The sequence below is a fragment of the Erithacus rubecula genome (genome assembly GCF_903797595.1).
Source record: "Erithacus rubecula genome assembly, chromosome: 3".
NCBI classification, from domain to species: Eukaryota; Metazoa; Chordata; class Aves; order Passeriformes; family Muscicapidae; genus Erithacus; species Erithacus rubecula.
This window is the reverse complement of record NC_136689.1, coordinates 120,049,015-120,067,267: the sequence shown is the minus strand read 5'-3', so window position 1 is coordinate 120,067,267 and position 18,253 is coordinate 120,049,015. Positions and strand designations below refer to the sequence as shown.

Sequence of the window (18,253 nt, the reverse complement as noted above, 5' to 3'; positions counted from 1 at the left end):
CTTAGGTGATGGAAAAGAAATACTGTACTACAATTAGTTTTACTCACAAACAAGAATAGGATTTTGTTATCATGATTAATTGTGTCTTACCGTGTTCCTCCAGTAGATAAGCAATAACAGGAGCTGGAATACTTGGACGATAATGGGAAAGAAAAGACTAACAAAGTGAAAGGTACAGAAGCATCTTGAGTTCTGCCTTGCATTCCCTAACAAATATAACCACAGTGTCCAGCTTCTGAGATAGATGAAAGTGTTAAGCAAGTCCCTTTTCAGTGACAGAGCTTATTTGAAAATGGGTTGGGACAAGCCTGCTCATTGTTTTATCAGTATTACTGAATCTTTAGTATAAAGGTGGCATTTGAAAGGAGAACTGCCTTTAGTACAAGGCAGGAACTTTTGGTGCCGTTTTTAAAATCTAACATTTTGGGTTCCCATTTTATTCCAGGTTTATAAACTTTGAATATTTCATTGGTTTTCATTTGCTTTTATAAGATCCCTGCAATATGAAACACTGGAAAAGCTTGTTGTCTTTTGGGGTGGTAAGTTAGGCAGAGAGATTTTCAAGGCAGCTTGGGAAAGAAAATTAGAATAAAAAGTTTAAAATGGAAGACAAAAAAAGTGTGTGACTTGGGGGAATAGATGGGAGGGTGATGGGTGGATGTGCTGGGCTTCTTTGCAGTTATTTCCACTCTGGTTCATGTATGCCACTACTCTAAGTCTGCAGTAATTCACTGGTAGAATGTATTTAGTTTACTATTCCAGAACATCTTCAAAATCTATTAAAATACCCTTTCTTGTCAGAAACTAAAAGTGAACATACCAGACATGATTAGTTTGTTGTAAAACAGTTTCCTGCATCTATAAAAAGGCATTGTGATTTTTATAAGTTTTTAAAATCTTTGGATTATTGAAATATATTTTCATTAATTTTTAAGAATATAAACATAAATGTTCAATAGAATTTTTTTGTAGAGAAAGCACTACTTTCACTGAAAAATGCAAAATAATAATTAAAATATATTGTCCATTCATACACAGGTTCTGTATTTAGCAATTTTTTTTTATTTTCTAGTAATTTTCATTCATGCATAGAACAGGTGGAACATTTTTCTTTTGTGCATTGTAAGCTCAAATAAGCACTCCAATTTTAGTCAAATATTTAGTTGTGTTTTATCTAAATGAGTCCTAGTTTGGACATCATTTTTGCAGTCACCTCTTTTCCAAGGTGATAGGGATGGAGATAGCCAGTTCCATATTCCATTTGCCAGGATCTCCTGGCTTTTGCAGAATGTTTTAGGAAGGGCATCCAGGTGGTTCCATGCAGATGCTGGTACCCACTCACCTCAAGCCCCTCCAGGTGTGGGCTTATTTTTTGCAGTGCTGTGTTGTAGCCATTTGTAGCCCAAGCTCCAGCAGGACGTACTGGCTGACCTAGAGCTGACTCTTCCCATTCAGGTGTAATTAGACCTGGGTGAGTTGCAACTTCTGGACAGTGGAGCCCAGTGCAAAAATGTGTGATCATTCTTGATTTGGCGGGGTCAGGGCTAAACAAGAGCTAAAAAGTTTCCTTGTCCTGAGCTGACTCTCTGAAAAGTCACTTTGACTGTGGCCCTTGGAGCCCCTGACAGTGGGAGTTTAGTGCAGCTGTATCAAGTCTGGCACTGTAGAGAAGCAGTTTAGATCTGTGTGGTTGGGTAGTCAAGAGGCTGTCAGAGGTGTTTGGACTAATTCCACACTCAGGGAGCCCTGCCAGACCTGAACTCTGCACAGCTGAGTCATTCCTCTCTGCACTGATCTTCCTATAGTGCTAGACTGGTGTTTCCAAATCCAGAGTAAAATGCTCTGGACACCTCTCCCAGATGACAGAGCTGTTTTATTCCCTTGCTTTCTGGACAGGAGTTGTAGGGGCTCCTGTAACTCAGTTTTCTCTCTGATGAAGGCACACTAAGATAACAGTGCATATTGTTACCTGAAAATTCCTTCTCTGATGTCCAACAGGTATGTCAAAACCTGCCTAGTTTGCACGTTCCTAGCAAGGTGAGTGTTTGAGAGGAAGATTGAAAGGCTGAGTGTTATTCCAGATTTGCATCTCCTGGCTCCATTTTCCCCTTCAGAAGGAAGGGGATGTAATTTCAGACTCTTGGTTAAAGAGTTACAAATATTTGGGGAAACAGATAAATTGCTGCTAATTGATTCCCTGGCCTCATGCTCCCAGTTTTGGAGGTGCTGGCATTAAAGCTGAGGCATGAAGTGATTTGAGTTAATAGTCTCTGTCAGGTGATTCGATGGCACCACACATGTTGGAACAGAGTAGCTGAAGAATGGGCAAGAAGAAAAGGAGAATGTGACATTAGCAGGCACAGCTCCAGGAAAAAAACCTTGCAGTTTCTTCTGACTTTTGAATGTAGCCAGGAACTTGAACATATTTAAATGAGACTGGGCCAGGACAATCCATCAGTAAAGAATTGTTGGAATATTTAAATTGTAGATTAAGTAGGGGGTTTTTTGTTTGTTTTATAAAAACAAAATAAAAATGCTTACTGCTAAGTGATAGTCTTTGCCCTCTGTGGAGGGGCTTTTTATAATAATTTGCTTCCACTGGACTGGTATTCATTGCTTTACTGCATTAATTTCATGGTAATGCAAGTTCATGGTTTGCATTCTCTTATGCTGCTCTCCAGGTGACTGAACCAGTATTCAGAAAGGCAGTAGTATTTGTCCTTTTTTGTCTGATTATTTTTTCCTCCTTTTTAAGCTTCAATTTGTTAACAATCAAAGCCCACAAATGCATCCATCATGTAGGAGACATTTTACTATTTGTAGTTCAGCATTTCATCGATTCCATTATTAGAGTCATAATAATTTATGATAGAGGAACAAGTAGACCCAGAATCCTCATATAATTTGATGAAATGTGAATGTAGGTGTTTAATGCCTAAAGAAACTATTTCTGATAAAAATAAATCCAGGCTAAAACTAGTCATGTGGGAGAAACTTAACCCTTTTCACTAGGCTTAGGGAAGTAGCTGATAACTGCTGCGGCTGTTTGACTCCCTTGTTCAGATTAAAAAATAAATTAAAAGAAGGAGGAAGGGAACGAAAGAACATTTCCTTACCATGCAGTCACACAAGCTATTGTCTGTGAGCTCCCTGCCCCCATCTCTTTCACCCAGGCACACACACACACACACACGCACACAAAAAGCCAATTTTGTGTCCTTCTGAGCTCACAGATGTTCCTCTTGGCATCCCTACAGTATGGATAGGGGGTTTTTTGCAGGCACAGAATGTGAGGCTTCTTTGTTGGAGACAAAGTGTTGCCTGTGGTGGGAATTGCTGCAGTGATGGGAAAGTATCGTAATGTATTGTTGGATTACTGTGTTTTTTACCCCAGTAGAGACAGTACATTAAAGTAGCTTTGTGGGCAGTGAATTGTTTGAGCCAAGCCTGGCTAATAACACCCTCTCCTTGGCAAGCAGTCACACAAGGTATGGTTGGCATAGTTTGGATGGTCACAGGATTTGTCCCAGGCATCTGCAGCAGTTCTGCTGCCTTGAGTACAAGTCTTAGCAGCCGCATGTGGGGAGATAATGAGAGTGCTCTGACTATGGAGAGAGAGCAGTCATGATTTCAGCTCTTCATTTTTTAGTGTTATGAAGATCTGGTATGATATAGGCCTTCTTATAAATTATTTTTAGGACATCTGTTCTGGAGTCGCTGTATAAAGGGTCTAACAAAGCAACTTAAAATGTTTAAATTCATTTCTAAGTAGCATGGAAAACTAATAGCATTAAGTGTTTGTCTGAGCTTGTGTACAGAAGAGGGTTCAAATTGTTCCTTGTGCTAAAGTCTGCCAGGGAACGTGGTTCTTCTTTGGGTACAGTTGATTACATTGTCTACCTAAAACTATGAATCCAGTTTTTCTGTTTTTGTTGGTACCAAGCACAATGAGCACAGACCTGGAAGCTGGGGTCTTGATTAATTTCCTTTTGTGCATATCATGTTACAGTTTATCTCCATTCTTCAAATATGCACACATTTTGTCATGACTTTGACTCTTTTGGTTGGCATTTTTGTACCCCCATAATAAATCTCTGATGTGAAAGGTCTACCTATGTAGATCCAGTTGAAAGATTGCACAGTTTATGTTATGATGGGAAGATGGCTCTTGTCCTTGTCCAGTGTCAAAACAGTTTTTGCTAGTTCATTTCCAGGTGTACTCCACATACTGAATGCAGACCTGCTGTCATTACTGCACCTACTTTTTACTGTTTTTAAATAAACTTTTTTCATCATTGAGGCCTATTTCTTATTTGTCTCTCCAATTTTACTGAATTACATGGACTATATTACATTAAGCTTTTCTCTCTTCTTTCATTGCCCCTTTTAAAATTGCAAGCATGCTCCTGTTTCAGTGTCAGTATCTAAACAGAATTCCCTTTAGAAACCCTTCCTACTCTTCTGCTGTCTTTGGTGTTGGGATCCCAGGACACATTCTGATGTGGTACCCAGCAGCTTTCCCTGGAGGCCCCTCCTTGTCTACTTCCAACCTGCAACTGCCATTTTTGTCTGCATGTTTCTTTTGATTTATTCAACTGCTCATTTCTTCTTTATTGCCTCCAAAACTAAATTTCCTGAAAAGTTCCTTTTGATAGTTAAATTAACTTACAGTCCATATTTTCTTAACCTCAAGCGTTATAGCATTAGGTCAACCTTTGTAATTTCTAGTATCTTAATAGTCTGTACTTTCTTTCATGCTCTTTTGGATGGTTCTCCCCTCCATTTAGCATTTCTAAAAGCTGCCCTTGGCAATCTGAGCTCACTCCTGACATCATTGTGTGCAGAAGGTGAATGCCTTGTTAGGTAACCTTTCTCACTGGTAACACCTTGCCTAGACCCACCAGGTTCTTCATGGGTATTCTTTATGTTGTCCTTATTCATTTCACAGTTTTATGAAGGACATATTTTAAAAATCTGAAACACATTTCAACACTGTCCTCTCCCAACTCTGATTAAGATCTATTAATATGTTAGAATTGTTTAGTAGAAAGTGGAACCATCAAATATTTGCTTCTCTCAAAGGCAAGTGTGTAGAATTCTGCAGAGAAGTGAACCTTTCCCGTGCTTCACACTCCTCCCTGCCAGATCTGGAAAATCAAACTGACAGTGTCAAATTGGTTGCATTTTTAAGGCACCATTCCACAGTTAAGATTTTCATGTTGTCTCTGAATAGACTTTTATGAACTGTGAAAGCCATTGGAATGAATAATGCAAGTGTTAGCTTACAAATAAATGTTCATGACCAAATCTGAAAATGTTCCTTTTACAGGAGCACCATGAATTCTTTTTCATCAAAAAGTCTGTTCAGTATTAGTCGGTGTTTTCACTTATAATGTGAGTAGCTGAGATTGTTCTTGAAGCATTCATATAAATGGATACTAACAAGGAATTGAAACTTCAAGAAATATTGTTTGATATACTTTAAAATGTTGGATAATGTTCTCTGGTGTAGAAATGCAGGCATATGTTCCAGGTGTGCACACTTGGTGATGCCTCAAGATGGTTTAAGAGCACTGGAAATAGATTTATAATCTGTTGTTACAGGGGGACTTTTTCTCTGCCAGATCTCATTTTATCCTCTTTTAGGTTTTTCAGACCATACTGTCAGACATTTTTAGCTGAATGTCTTGCAGTTGCCTGAGCAATCTGCATATGCTGCACCTTCCAGACCAACTGTTATGTAAATATGACTTGACTTTTGCCACAGTGAGCAGTGAGAGTGACTGAGCAAGCCAGAGAGCAAATGGGACAGGCAGTGCTTTGTGCAGGCACCAACAGCCACAGGAAGAGTTGGGAAAGACTAGAGAGTAAGGAGAAGAAGCTGGTACTTTTCAGCAGTCCTTTGGGAAGGAGCAGTTCTCCTTTGGCCTTAGCTGATTGATAAAGAGGAGCTGCATGGTACCTCCAGCTCCTCTTGGCTTAGATTGCATCCAGTGCTTTGTCCTTTTTGCTCAAGCCCACCAACTCTCTCTACAGACCTCACCCACATCCTCCAAAGTTGTACTCCTCAACCTCTATCTCCTCCAGGTCCCTCTCTCCCTGCCCATTCTTCCTCTGAGATCCCAAACTAGTAGTGCCCTGTCTTCCCTCATCTTTAGCACCTTTTGCATCTCTTCTTGCAACTGAGAATTTAGCTATCTGCTTCAGCTGTTCAGCAGCTCTATTTTCTGTCTGGTTTTGTATGCCAGCCCTTACATTAACATGGTTACCACTGGAACACCCACTTTAGCTATCTCAATATGTCTTCTGCATCCAGCTCTGCAAATAAAAAATAAATCCAATTTATGGCTGTGATGAGGTTTAAATACAAATAAAGGCCATGGAGAGTACTTTTCCATCAGTGCAGATGGGAGCATCAGAGCAGAGCTACATGATGTGTGTGCAAAAACCTCCTGACAGTCTGTGAATTATCCTGGTTTGCTGAGGATTCTCCTGTGTCACAGCCACTCCAAGCTGTAAAAAGCTTGAAGGTTGAGCACCTCAAAAAAACAAAGTTTTTTTAATTCATTGTCCCCATAATTAGTACCCAAGTAGTAGGGGGAAGTGTCTGATTTGAATTTTGATAAAGAACCATGTCTGAATTACCAAAATGTACTATTTTTAATTCCTTATAAGAGAACTGGGAGGATGGCTGGTGTGAGGGGATTGGAACCAGCTAAATGAGAAAACTGAGAAGCACTGCAACATAAGGAAAACAACTGAACTTAGTTGGTACTGGTGAGAGAGAAAGTTATAGTGGGGTAAGAAACTGAAAAGAAAGTGAAGTTGGCTGGATAAATGGGCTGGGACTGGATAAATGGGCTGGGACTAGGATGAGTGAGGAGGCAGTAAGTAAGAGGGGGCAAGAAATTATGTCTGATAGTTTTTTGTTAGTAGAAAAAGAGGACTGGAGATCCTGAGATCTCAGGGAGACAGTGAGAGGCCAGAGAAGTTATGATTTAGGAAATGGAGTAGGTGTAGAAAGGGAGTAAGATGGAGATCACATCTATGAAGGAAATGAAGACAGTATTGTGGAAAGTGAATTTGAACTGTGCAGGGCTGAAGGTTTAGGACTATGTGCTTGAAAAGTATCTGACTGAGCCAGGGTCTCAGCATGGGAAAGAGAAGGGGTAGGAATTACAGTAGTGATTACTTGTGGAAAGATGGATGGAAGAATATGAGCTAGAGCATACTTCACATGAGTTTGGTTTTTTGGTTTGTTTCCACTTGGGTACCTTTATCTTTCATCTTCTAAGTAGTTTCCTAGCTTCTGGTGCCTGTAAGCATAAAGGGCTATAGAATTTTTTAGTGTTTTGTAAAATCACTGACTAATTTTTTACATATATATATAAATTTATAGTCTCTATTTTTTAACATTTTGTAAGTTACAAAGCAGTATTTTAATCAAAATAGTTAATTTCATAGTTTAAACAGTGGAAAAAATACTAAAACTTGGACTAAATACTCAGATATCTTTTTTCTTTCATTTTCCTCTCAAAGGATATGCTTTACATTGTAGACTGAAAAAGCAACTGGCATAAATTACTGTATGATGACATGACTATATCTGATACAAGTTCTTAGATGACAGGAGCCACCTCTTGCAGGTTTCATTTGTCAAAGCTTACCTCTCTGTGCCATGGAGAAAAGGTTACAGCGTTCATCTTTGATGTGATATGAAGTATATTTTAAAATACAGATTATTCTGTGGATTCCTTCCCTAAAAAATGGAATGATCCTGTATTAAAAGTTATAGTGTATGCAAACTGATTCTTGCAGATACTGTAGCAAAAGTTACAGCAAGATTTTTTTTCTTCTTCTAGTAATTAAATATTGGCTGCTTTGGGTTTTGTTTGAATTGAAGACAAGCAGGTTACTTTTTAGAAGTGATTTACAAGTAAGAAATTCTATTGAGACTCTAAATGTTGAGACTGGAACAGAATTAGATTTAAATATTTGACACCTTTGGCTGTATTCTTTTGCTGTCACAGACACAAAGTGCCATTGATTATTGATATAATGGTAATAGCAGAGCTTGACATGTCTTCACAATGGCTTGTTTGATGCTTTTCTGTGACAATTATAAAACAATTCTTGTCAGGCTTTGCATTTACCTTCTTTCAGCAACAGAAATGAAAAACTTTCATGTGTCATTCACCTATGTCTGTGCACTTTCAGTCAGCTATCTGGCACCTCAATAGCCAACAGTGAAGACACAGGGAAGGGTGACAAGGTCCCTGCACTTGAGTCCCACAGAATGAAGCTGACAAGGCTTGACCAATAAGTTACAGCTTTGAACAGCTCCATAAGCATAACTGGAGATATTATTTTACCCCCAACAATGGGCTGGACTCTCAAGCTCTGCTGCTTGTACCAATCTGTTCAGTATTTCTCCCCCCCCATACATACAGTGACATCAGCACTTCTGTAAGCTCGTTGTCTAGGAGGAATATTCAGGTGCTTTCAAGGATGTTTTCCACATCAGCATCTAGCTAATATGCCCAAACTCTGTGCATTCATTTCCAATTTCTGCTTTAGATGGTGATCAGTGTAAAGTAGGGTTTAGCTTTGGGCTTCCTCAGATGCATAAAACCTGCTGGTTTTAAGGATGTTTACAATAGGATCTGCTTATGTTGTTCCAAAACAGTAGATCACAGTGGCTGTTGGTTAAGTTGATCATTTCACACATTCTTAGAGCATTCTGCTAAATGCTTCCAAGAATATGAGAGGCTTTAATCTGCTTTTATCTAGTAGAGTAATCTAGATCTCTGCTTCTATCTAGCAGAGTATAGCCTCTTTCCTTGTGGAAGTATGGATTTGGCACAAGGAGCAAAAATATTCTAAACAATTATTAAGCAGGTGTCACAAGCAGTAACTGCTAGAAATGAGAGCGTGTTTACTTTCTTAGTTCAAGGAAAGAGGAAAACAAATGGAGTAGGAAACAAATACAGCTGAAGTGTTAATGGGTTGATGACTCACAAGAAGTGAGATTGCATTTTCTGACAGAATGTAGCCAGCAACCTTGAAGCATTTTTGTGAAGTGTTTGATTTCAGAAAACAGAAATGCTTTGAAAATCCTATTTTGAGCATCCATCCCTTATTTGAATGACTGGATGCTGTGGTAATAAATAATGGATGAATAAAATTTAAGTCAAAAGGGACCTTCAGGTCATCTCTCAGGACTTCACTGTATCATAAGACATGACATTTCAGCAGGTTATCCTGAACTGAACTAGCACATTTATTTTGACAGTTGAAGCCATCAATGGCTGAAAAGTCTCAGGGCTTGGAGTTTTTCCTATTAGTTCATCAATATTATTTGCAAATTGTCATTCTCATCTGCATTAGTTGAACTTTGCTTTCCCAGTTATTATATGCTTTTCCCAGACAGATTTAAGCATCTTTTAATGCAAGTATTTTCCTTCTGTATAGACAGCTCAATCTTTTAATATCAGATCAAGATCTTTACATGGTTATCCATTTTTATGCATGTTCTTTGTCCTCTCTTTAACAGCCTTTAAAGAAAATCAGTCAGCAGGATACTACCCCATGTTACTGCTCTCCCAGTATCTCTTCCACTGTCCGTGTTCTACTCTGTGCAAAATTCAGGGTACCTTCCTGCTGCTACTTTCTTCATCACTGCTGTGTAAAAAACTGGGATTTGGCCTTTTTGCCCTAGGATTGCCTAGGAGCTCATTCTGAGGTGGAGGTGGTGTTCTGTGACTGCTGTCTGGACCTGCTGGATGCAGGATTGCCATCCCATCACTATATGTGCAGTGTGTGCCTCACTGCAAAAAGCCACTTTACAAGATGTAGACTTTTACACAGAAATCCACTGCCTTCGGGTTGACAGCAGTCTGCTTTTTTCATCCATATTTTCTCTGACCAAGAATTTTGTGTATACTAGCAGTGAGGGAGAAGTTTCTGGGAATTGTTGTGCTGTTGCAGAGCTCCTTCACTGTGGGGCATCAGAGGGTGACCTGTACAGAACTCCTATGGAACTGTGCTCCTTAAGCCAGCTGTAGGGCATCCCTTTGCTGATAAAGTTGAGACCAGTGTGGGCTCAGGCAGCACCTGGGAATGCTTTAAAACATTTTTTAGAAACAAGATGGATTGTCCACACACAGCTTTGTTCCACACCAGCTGCACTGCTTTGCTGCTGGCTGCAGTTAGTTAGAGGTGGGTTTGCTTCTGGGGATGCTTTATCATTTCAGTATTACTAATGAGAAGCTACCGGGTGATTTTGAGTGGATTTGAATGGTGGTTAAGAATGGTGAACACAAAGTCTGGAGAGAAAGTGATGGTCAATTTATTTCACTACCTTTGCCACTCTTGTGTTTTTTCTGAGGTTGGTAATGTGGTGTCTTTCACATAACAAAAAAAAAAAAAAAGAGAAAGTGAAATGGTTTCAAATTTTGTAAACTGTTTGGTACTGTGCTAAGGCAGTGAAACAAAATGTCTTGAATAATGGATCTGAAGAACACACTTTGAAATTCTCACAGTGCCAAAATGAAAGGCATCAAGACTTCTGATGGCATTCACTGTGAGTACCATGGCTCAACTCTAACCGTGTCTTTGGAGTGTTTTATATTAATTGATTTTGTATGGAAGATAATCCAGGGATTCCTTTCATTGCAGAAAGCCATCACTAGACTGTGCTGGGGGACATTAAAAAATAATGATGTAAAAAGTGTAAAAAAAATCAAATTAAATTCTCAAAGTTACACCCTCAGCATAGGAATTAAACCCCAGGTTTAAGAGTTGCTTTCCTGCTCCTTTCAGAAATGCACATTCCTGAGAGGTGGGACAGAGGGCGTAGAAGAATGGACAGTGGTTGAGAATGGTCATAGCCAGCCCTAGCAAATTCATTCATCTTTGTATTGCACAGGTTATTGTTCCTAAAGGAGGCAGTGGAGACTGAAAACCCTTAATGAAGTAGAGGATATATGAACCAAAGTATTCTGCTTGTGTCAGAATATCAGCCCTATATTTTTATAGTATAAAATAGGTGTCTGTGAATGCACTTTTGAAATGAGTGGGAAATACCAGCCAAGGCCCAGTAAGACTAAACCTTTTCTGTAATTGTGTTTTTATTTTTGTAGCAATGTTTCCAAGAATAGAAGCTTTGTTGCCTTAATTTTTAAACTAATAACTTGAGTAGTTTTAATAGGAAAATGACTCCTTGCTAATTTGTGATCACATGCAGTTTTAAATACTGGATAGTTTAACAAAATGCTTTAATGTCTGCACCTATAATTTAGAGTTTGAATAAAGTTCTTAATGCCATTTAGTAATAAGAATGCTTCCTTTGCATGTGAAATTGCACACCTGCAAAACTACTGTCCCATTTTCTTGGCCAAAATTGGTATAATTAGGATCCTCATTTTTAGTTATAGTCTCCTTCTTTTTACATGCTTGTCACTTTCCAAGGCAACTCCATTTGTAGACCTTTTGCTGTAACCTGGGTTGACTTTTAAGTTAAAAAACCTCCCAGCATTCTTAATTAGCAGGAGCTGAAATATGTCATTCCATATCCTCCCCCTCCAGTTTTATTATGTAAAAATATTGAGGGGTTTTTTTTGTTTCTTCATATATCTTTCACATAGTAAAATTTCTTAAAATTACAAGTTTGAAATATTTGACTGAAGAGTTTGGGGAGTTTTGGCTAAACCCTTTAATTTACCATTAAGATTTTGCGAGATTTAAAGCTTCAGTGCAAAAGTGAAAGGATCAGCATAGAGACCAAATTGCATTGAAAGTGATATAGTCAGTCAGGAGGAAGCTTACAAGTCACTTGAGTCTAAAAGTTTTCACTGTTCTACTCATGTGATTAGCAAAGAGAAGACCTGCCTTTTGTAAGTTCAGACACAGTAGTTTGATATTTGCATGCAAAGATAATAGGCCCTATTTTTAATGTAGTAGTAGGACATAAACTTTAATTTTTGTTTTTAAAAATTTTTACCACTATTAGCAAGGCTGTGCTATGTGCTTTCTCTGTGCTTTTACATTCTGTGTTATATTGGTGATGTGTGGTTGCACAGACTTAGGGTTCAAATAAGAAAAAGGATTTTCATTTTGCTTCTTTTCTAGTTCTTCTCTATGACAGTTCAAAAGTTACAAAGAGCACTGAAGCAGTTATTTGGGCTTCCTCTAACTTAACTAAACATTGTCTTCTGGAAAGGGATATTTGAGGGAAGGTACACCTTGTATGTAGTGCTTTGCCCACTCCACAAGAGTTGGAGAGAAGCCTGCAGGTACACATTTAAAACAGAGAAAGTTTTTGGGGATCCCTTGTTTCTTGGCTGAAGTTCAGGCAAGGTTTCTGGTGGTGCTTCAGTGGGTGCTCTGTACTGGCTTGAGAAGGGGTCATGGCTCAGCAACATCAGCCACTGGATTCTACCTCTGAATGTGGGTGCCAGGTGGGGTCCTTCCATTCAAAATTGGGGTTCCCAAAGGGTTAAAATTCACAGCTGTTGTAAATAAATTCTGTGGAAGTGAATCAAGCTTGGAGTCTATTTGCAAAATAATTTCTTTATGTTCTAGGGAAATTCTTATACCTTCATTTGTGTATGTGACTAAACACCTTTGTCTACTTCTCAGTGAATTTAATACTTTTACCTGGCAGTAGGAAGTGGCAGGAGGAAAACACATGGATCCTTGAGAAACACAGTGCTTGGGGGTTGGGTGAAGGTCAGTGGTACCTGCTGATGGTCATGGGATAAGATGATCTTGAATAGCAGCATTGTTACTTAAAGATAAAGCGAGTCCTTTCGCAAGGTGGAGTAAGTAGATGGTTTCTTTCCTTTTACACTGGTGTCCTGTGTCTCCCAGGCCACTGTTCCTGAAAATAATAAAATGTCTGCTTTGTTTCTGGGTCCTGCTTCAAGCTTCTGCTTTAACCATAGGATAGTTTTATCTGTTTAAAGGATAAATACCCCTGTGGATAGAATATGATTGCTATGCATAGAGCAACCTATCATTTCCTCTTGCTCTAAAATGTGGTGGATAGACCACCACTGCATGTTGTGTTCATGTTTCTGCTTTTTCTATATCATCCACATACTCTTGAAGTGTTTTAGCTGTAGGGAACATCTGTCACAAACCCAAATGTTTATATTCATATAAATCGGCAGTTGTGTCAGCTCCTCAAAGAGATGTCATCGTGATCCTTTTGTAAGCAGATGTGCTGTGACTGGAAAAGCTTCTTTAATAATTAAGCATGATTAAAGTATCTGAAGCCTCTTCCAGTTACTGAAGCAGCATTGAAGATTGTGATTCTTCTTACAAAAATACAACTGCTTGGGTTTTGCATTACAAATATATGCTAAAGTCATGCCTGGAAATTGGAGCAAAGTTCTCTGCCGACTTTACAGTAAGCAGGGCTAAAATTGGGGGAGTTGTGCTTAAGATTACTTTTTATTTGTTTATTTTCTATAAAATTAGATGCATTAATCATGAGAAGTACAGTTTCTTCACAGATTTTCCATTTGGACTTCCCTAGTTATAAATAGTATTTTAAAAGCTTGATTAGAAAAAAATTGGTTTCATCTATTCACTTGTAAAACATCACTGTAGTAAAGCAACCAGTCCAAAAGGAACTGATGCGTGATGAAAGTAATATTTTGTATTTCAATTATAAAGATGGAGCTCAATATTTCTCCCACTGTGTGCTGTCAAATAGAGAAAGGACTTCTAATTCAATTTAAACCCCATTCAGCTCTATTTCTGTAGAAATGTGTTGGACTCTGAAGGTAGTTTTCTCAACAGTTTCCTGCTGTAGGTTACAGGTGAGCTGCTTTTCCTATAGGAGGAAAGAGAGAAGGAAAAGACAGAGGGATGATTGGTCTTTAAGTTTTGTTACAAAACCACTAGTTTAGTCTTAAGTTTTATTAATATTAAGATTTTTTTAAAGCACAGAGTGCAGTAGTTCAAATATCTGAGTTTAGTGTCAGGTTTTAATAGTTTTATGCAGTCTTTTCAGTGATGTTTTCCTCTTCTTGGCTCTATTATATATAGTATAGTTTCCTAGATTTCTACACAATTTGCCTGTGTTTTCAGTACTTTTTTGTCACATGCTTTTTTCCTTCTTCTCTGTCTTTCCAAGGGTTCTGTTTTCTCATTAAAAGGTATCTGGTCCTTCTTTTCTGTTTCCACAGACCATTTCTCCCTCTCAGATTTCCTTCTCTCCCTCTTATTTTGCCCTTCTTCAAAACCTAATCTCCCCCACACACACATTGATAAAGGCAGTAAAGTCTGATATTTTATGCTGATATTTATTGAGATCAGGATAACTTCATGGTTAGGGGCAAAGGCAATCCATCCAGCCAGCAGCTGTCAGTAAGATGAAGGTTTGGTTCTTGCTACAGAATTTTCTGGGAATTTCTCCCATATACACAAATGGCTTAAACTAATAGTCAGCTGGTCTTAATTTGAGTTACTTCAATAAAGAGCTTTCCTCTTCATTCTCCTTCTTATCCCAAAACCTTTTTGGGCACCTGTCTTCTCAATAAGCCTAACAAATCCTAGAAGATACCATCCACTTTAAGGTCTTATGCATTGTCTTTTGATTTCAGCAACACTGAAATGCTGCACTTTAGGTTTCATAAATAATTCTCATCAGTTCTGAAATGGTTCTGTTTTGAAATGCACATATTTCATAGAGAAAAGGATAGAATTAATCCCTTCCAGCTATTTAGGAAACAACCAAACACAAGCTGTGTTCTATGTTTGGTAAGCTGTGCCATACTCTTCACTGCAGCACTGGTTACTTGCATTTTGAACTGGTGAGGTCCTGTTTTTTTAAAGAAAATGTGTGTTATTTCACTGAACTCATGCAGATCATTGTAGCATTTGATGGGGTGAGTGTTGGCAGAATTCTTGCTGACTGAGTACCCTATGTACCCACATATCTGCTCAGGGTGGAGGTGTCAAATGCTCTTCCTTTGCAGTCTGGATCATAGCTGAGTATTACCCAGGATTAACCAAGAGGCAAGGGAAATGAATATAAGATAGCACTGACAGAAAATGACAACAAAATAAAACCAAAACCCACCATAAATGCAACTCCAGGACCTTTTTTTAAGATGTTTAGTTTCCCAAATGAATTTTGATTTGATGAAGAAAGTTGAAATCTAGTTCAGTTTTGCTTCATGCTAGCAAACAGTTGTCATACAGAGAAGACTGTCTGCCCAGGATGGAGGTGAAAATGAGCAAGGTGCAACCAGAATTCCCTGTTTTTCTCCTGGCAACTGGAGAATATGTCAAACTTACTCTTCCTTTTGCTCAGGGTAGTCAAGCTTGCTGCATCTTCAGCACTTTATGCTTTGACTAGGGAAAAAAAAAGTTCAACTTGAACTTTCAAAAGAAGAATAGTTCTCAATTTTATTGCTGGATTTCAATCAGTAGGTCTCCAGGTGCATTATAAAACCTCATATTTTAAAAATCTTCACTAATTTGGCATGGCCATCTTAACACAGGATCTGTTTTAAAAACACATTGAATGCTCAAATCTTCTGAGTAAAAGGAAAAGGAAAGAAAAAAAAAAAAGAGAGCATAAAACAATAAAACCCAAGCCTGTAGGCAGAATGTTTCATTACAGTAGTTGTGGGGTTTCTTTTTAATTATATGTAATAAAAAACTTGCAGATGATGCCCACTCTTTGGATGAGGGGATAAGACAAGAAAAGTTCCTTGCCTGAGGCCCAGGGTTGGAAATATAAACCATAGTTAGCTGGCATTGTACTTTTTGATAATAGCAATGTCACCAGTGATCTAATGATGACTTTTCCTCCCCTTTGATGATATGTTGTCCAGCAGATAATTATTGGCATGATAGCAGATGATACAGTATAATATTTTGATAGAAGACACAAACAGTTTCCCATATAATAAACTGCTTCTTTGTAGAGTTTGCATTTCCACAGTGGGATCTGGTGGTGTCTGTTCTTTGATGGGCAGGTTTATATCAGCAGAGACTGGCTCTGTGGTGGAATGGAGTGTGTCCCAGCAGTTTTAGTGCTGATGACATTACAGCAGCATTGGAATTCATTGCAGCACTTTGTTTTCTGTGGGACTGCTGCTTAGATATGCAGAGAGGAGAGAGCCTTAGGAAATGCAGGACCAGTGTGCAACAAAACTTACCTTCTTCTTCCTCTCCCCTTTTCTTCACAGGAAATACCAGAGAGGAACCCGGGTACGCCTGAGACTGCTGGATCTTGAACTGACTTCCAGGTTTTTGGGGGCAGCCAGTGATACAACATTGCTGGAAGCTGATGCAGTGCTTTTGGGACTTGCAGAGAGCAAGCAAACAAAGCAAAAGGAGTAAATTTACTGCAAAAAGATGCACTTTGTGCTCTATAACAAATTAAATGCTTCCTCAGGAAATAAATGAAAATTTTCTGTCCACTTAGTCATGTGAAAAATGAGATCAATAAAAGACAATAAGCACATTGTACCTAATTCTTGCTCCATTTTTATTCACTCATCTTTCTAGATCTTTGCCTTTAGATTTAAAGGTTAAGGTTAATTGAGCTCCTGTAGGTTAACTGAATGTGTTCATATTCTTGTATAAAGAATTTCAGAGTCCATCATACTATCCCAAAGGACTGTTGATTTTCCATGGAGGAAGTCCAAAATTTGCAGTCATGATGCTGCTTCTAGGCTGGTGTTTCATACAGAACAGCATCAAGGGTTTCTGATTTCTAAGCTGCAGTGCAGGCTGTTTTACTGCTGATACTGAGTTTAATATCTGTTACAGTACATCAAGCTTTTATCTCCATCTGCATGAGGAACTAGAGATTATTCTTTGCTTTAATCAGAGCTCCCATTTCCAATGCATGTTAGTAAATTTTCTTTGGTGGTTCATAAAAAAGGAAAGAAGCTGTTTCAGTGTAGTTGGCCTAGTGTAGGTCTTAGTATTCTGTAAATATATTTAAGATAAATATAGTGGGTATTTGAACAACACACAAAGAATCATGCTATGGTATTTCCTATATCTTTTTGGAGCTTTTGTTACCAGAGAACACTTCTTTTGATTTCTGATGTATCCAATCCTGAATTCTGCACAGTCATTTGTGATCTGCATAGTGCCTAGCAGGTGTACTGAGGAAAAGTGAAATTTGCCATTCATACCACTGAATTGCAAAAAAATGTTTAATCTTAAAATATTTTTCCCAAATGTTGGAATGAAATGAGATTTGTTAAGATAGAACTCCTTGTTTGTCTGCAGTGACCATCCAGTGACAATGTGTTTCTTTTATATGTATGTTATTCAGCAAATTGCACGAAATTCAGCAAAACACATAGTGGCTTAAGCATGTATTACCCAAATCCACAGACACCTCATCTTTCTGCTGGAGCAGGCCACATGTGCAGTGATGGATGGTGCAGCTCCTTCTGCCTCTTATGGTGAGTGCATAGATGTCCCAGTTCTGTGAGGGAAGAGGAGGTAAGGGATCCCTGAAGAAGCAGAGTATCAGAGAGCCAGTTCCAGGCTGTCAGCTCACACATCCCTTTCCTTGCCTTCATCTGGGAGATGCTTGGATAAGGTGGCATCAGTGCAGAAGTGGGGGACAATTCTGTTAGATCACAGCTGGCTGGTGAGTCAGGTTGCCACCCAAGCTCTGCAAGTCTTCATATGGTCCATTGTTTAGAACAGAATACAAAAGCTTTAACCTTGGTATAGGTTAAACATTTTAATTTCTTTTTTAAATGTTTTTGTATTTTTTTTAACATATGGAAAGAAAACCAAAAGGAAAACTTAAGTGCCTTTTAACCTGGAGCTACATTCGTGTGCACAGTGGTTTGATTGTTTCTTATACCTCTGGCTGAAAGAAAACCTTTGACCAAATAAACAGAAGAAAACTAATTTCCTACCTTTGCCCTTTCATAACACTGAAACAAGAGATACAGTGCAGGCAGAATCATAGAATTATTAAGGTTGAAAAAGATCTCCATGATCATTGATTCCAACTGTTAACCCAGCACTGCCATCTTCACCACTAAACAATGTCCTGAAGTGCCACACCTACAGATTTTTTGAACACTTCCAGAGGTGGTGGTTCCACCACTTGTCTAGGCAGCCTGTTCCAATGCCTGACATCAACATGGGAAGTTTCCAAGATACATCTCATGTATGATCTGTCAAGAAGAATATTTTTAGTATAAGGTGTTTATTTACCCAAATGCTAGGAGGAATCACACAGTAAATGCATGAG

General features: G+C 38.6%; 1 protein-coding gene across 1 annotated transcript in view; it reads left to right on the top strand.

Annotated features, from left to right (window-relative positions):
- Positions 1–16,491, top strand: part of LOC306799285 (tumor protein D52-like) — a 119,833-nt gene extending 103,342 nt beyond the window's left edge. Inside the window, exon 7 of the mRNA XM_079300084.1 lies at positions 16,209–16,491. Within this exon, the coding sequence (XP_079156210.1) occupies positions 16,209–16,362 (154 nt within the window). The 3' untranslated portion in view covers positions 16,363–16,491. The remainder of the gene's footprint in view (positions 1–16,208) is intronic.
- Positions 16,492–18,253: the final 1,762 nt, after the last annotated feature.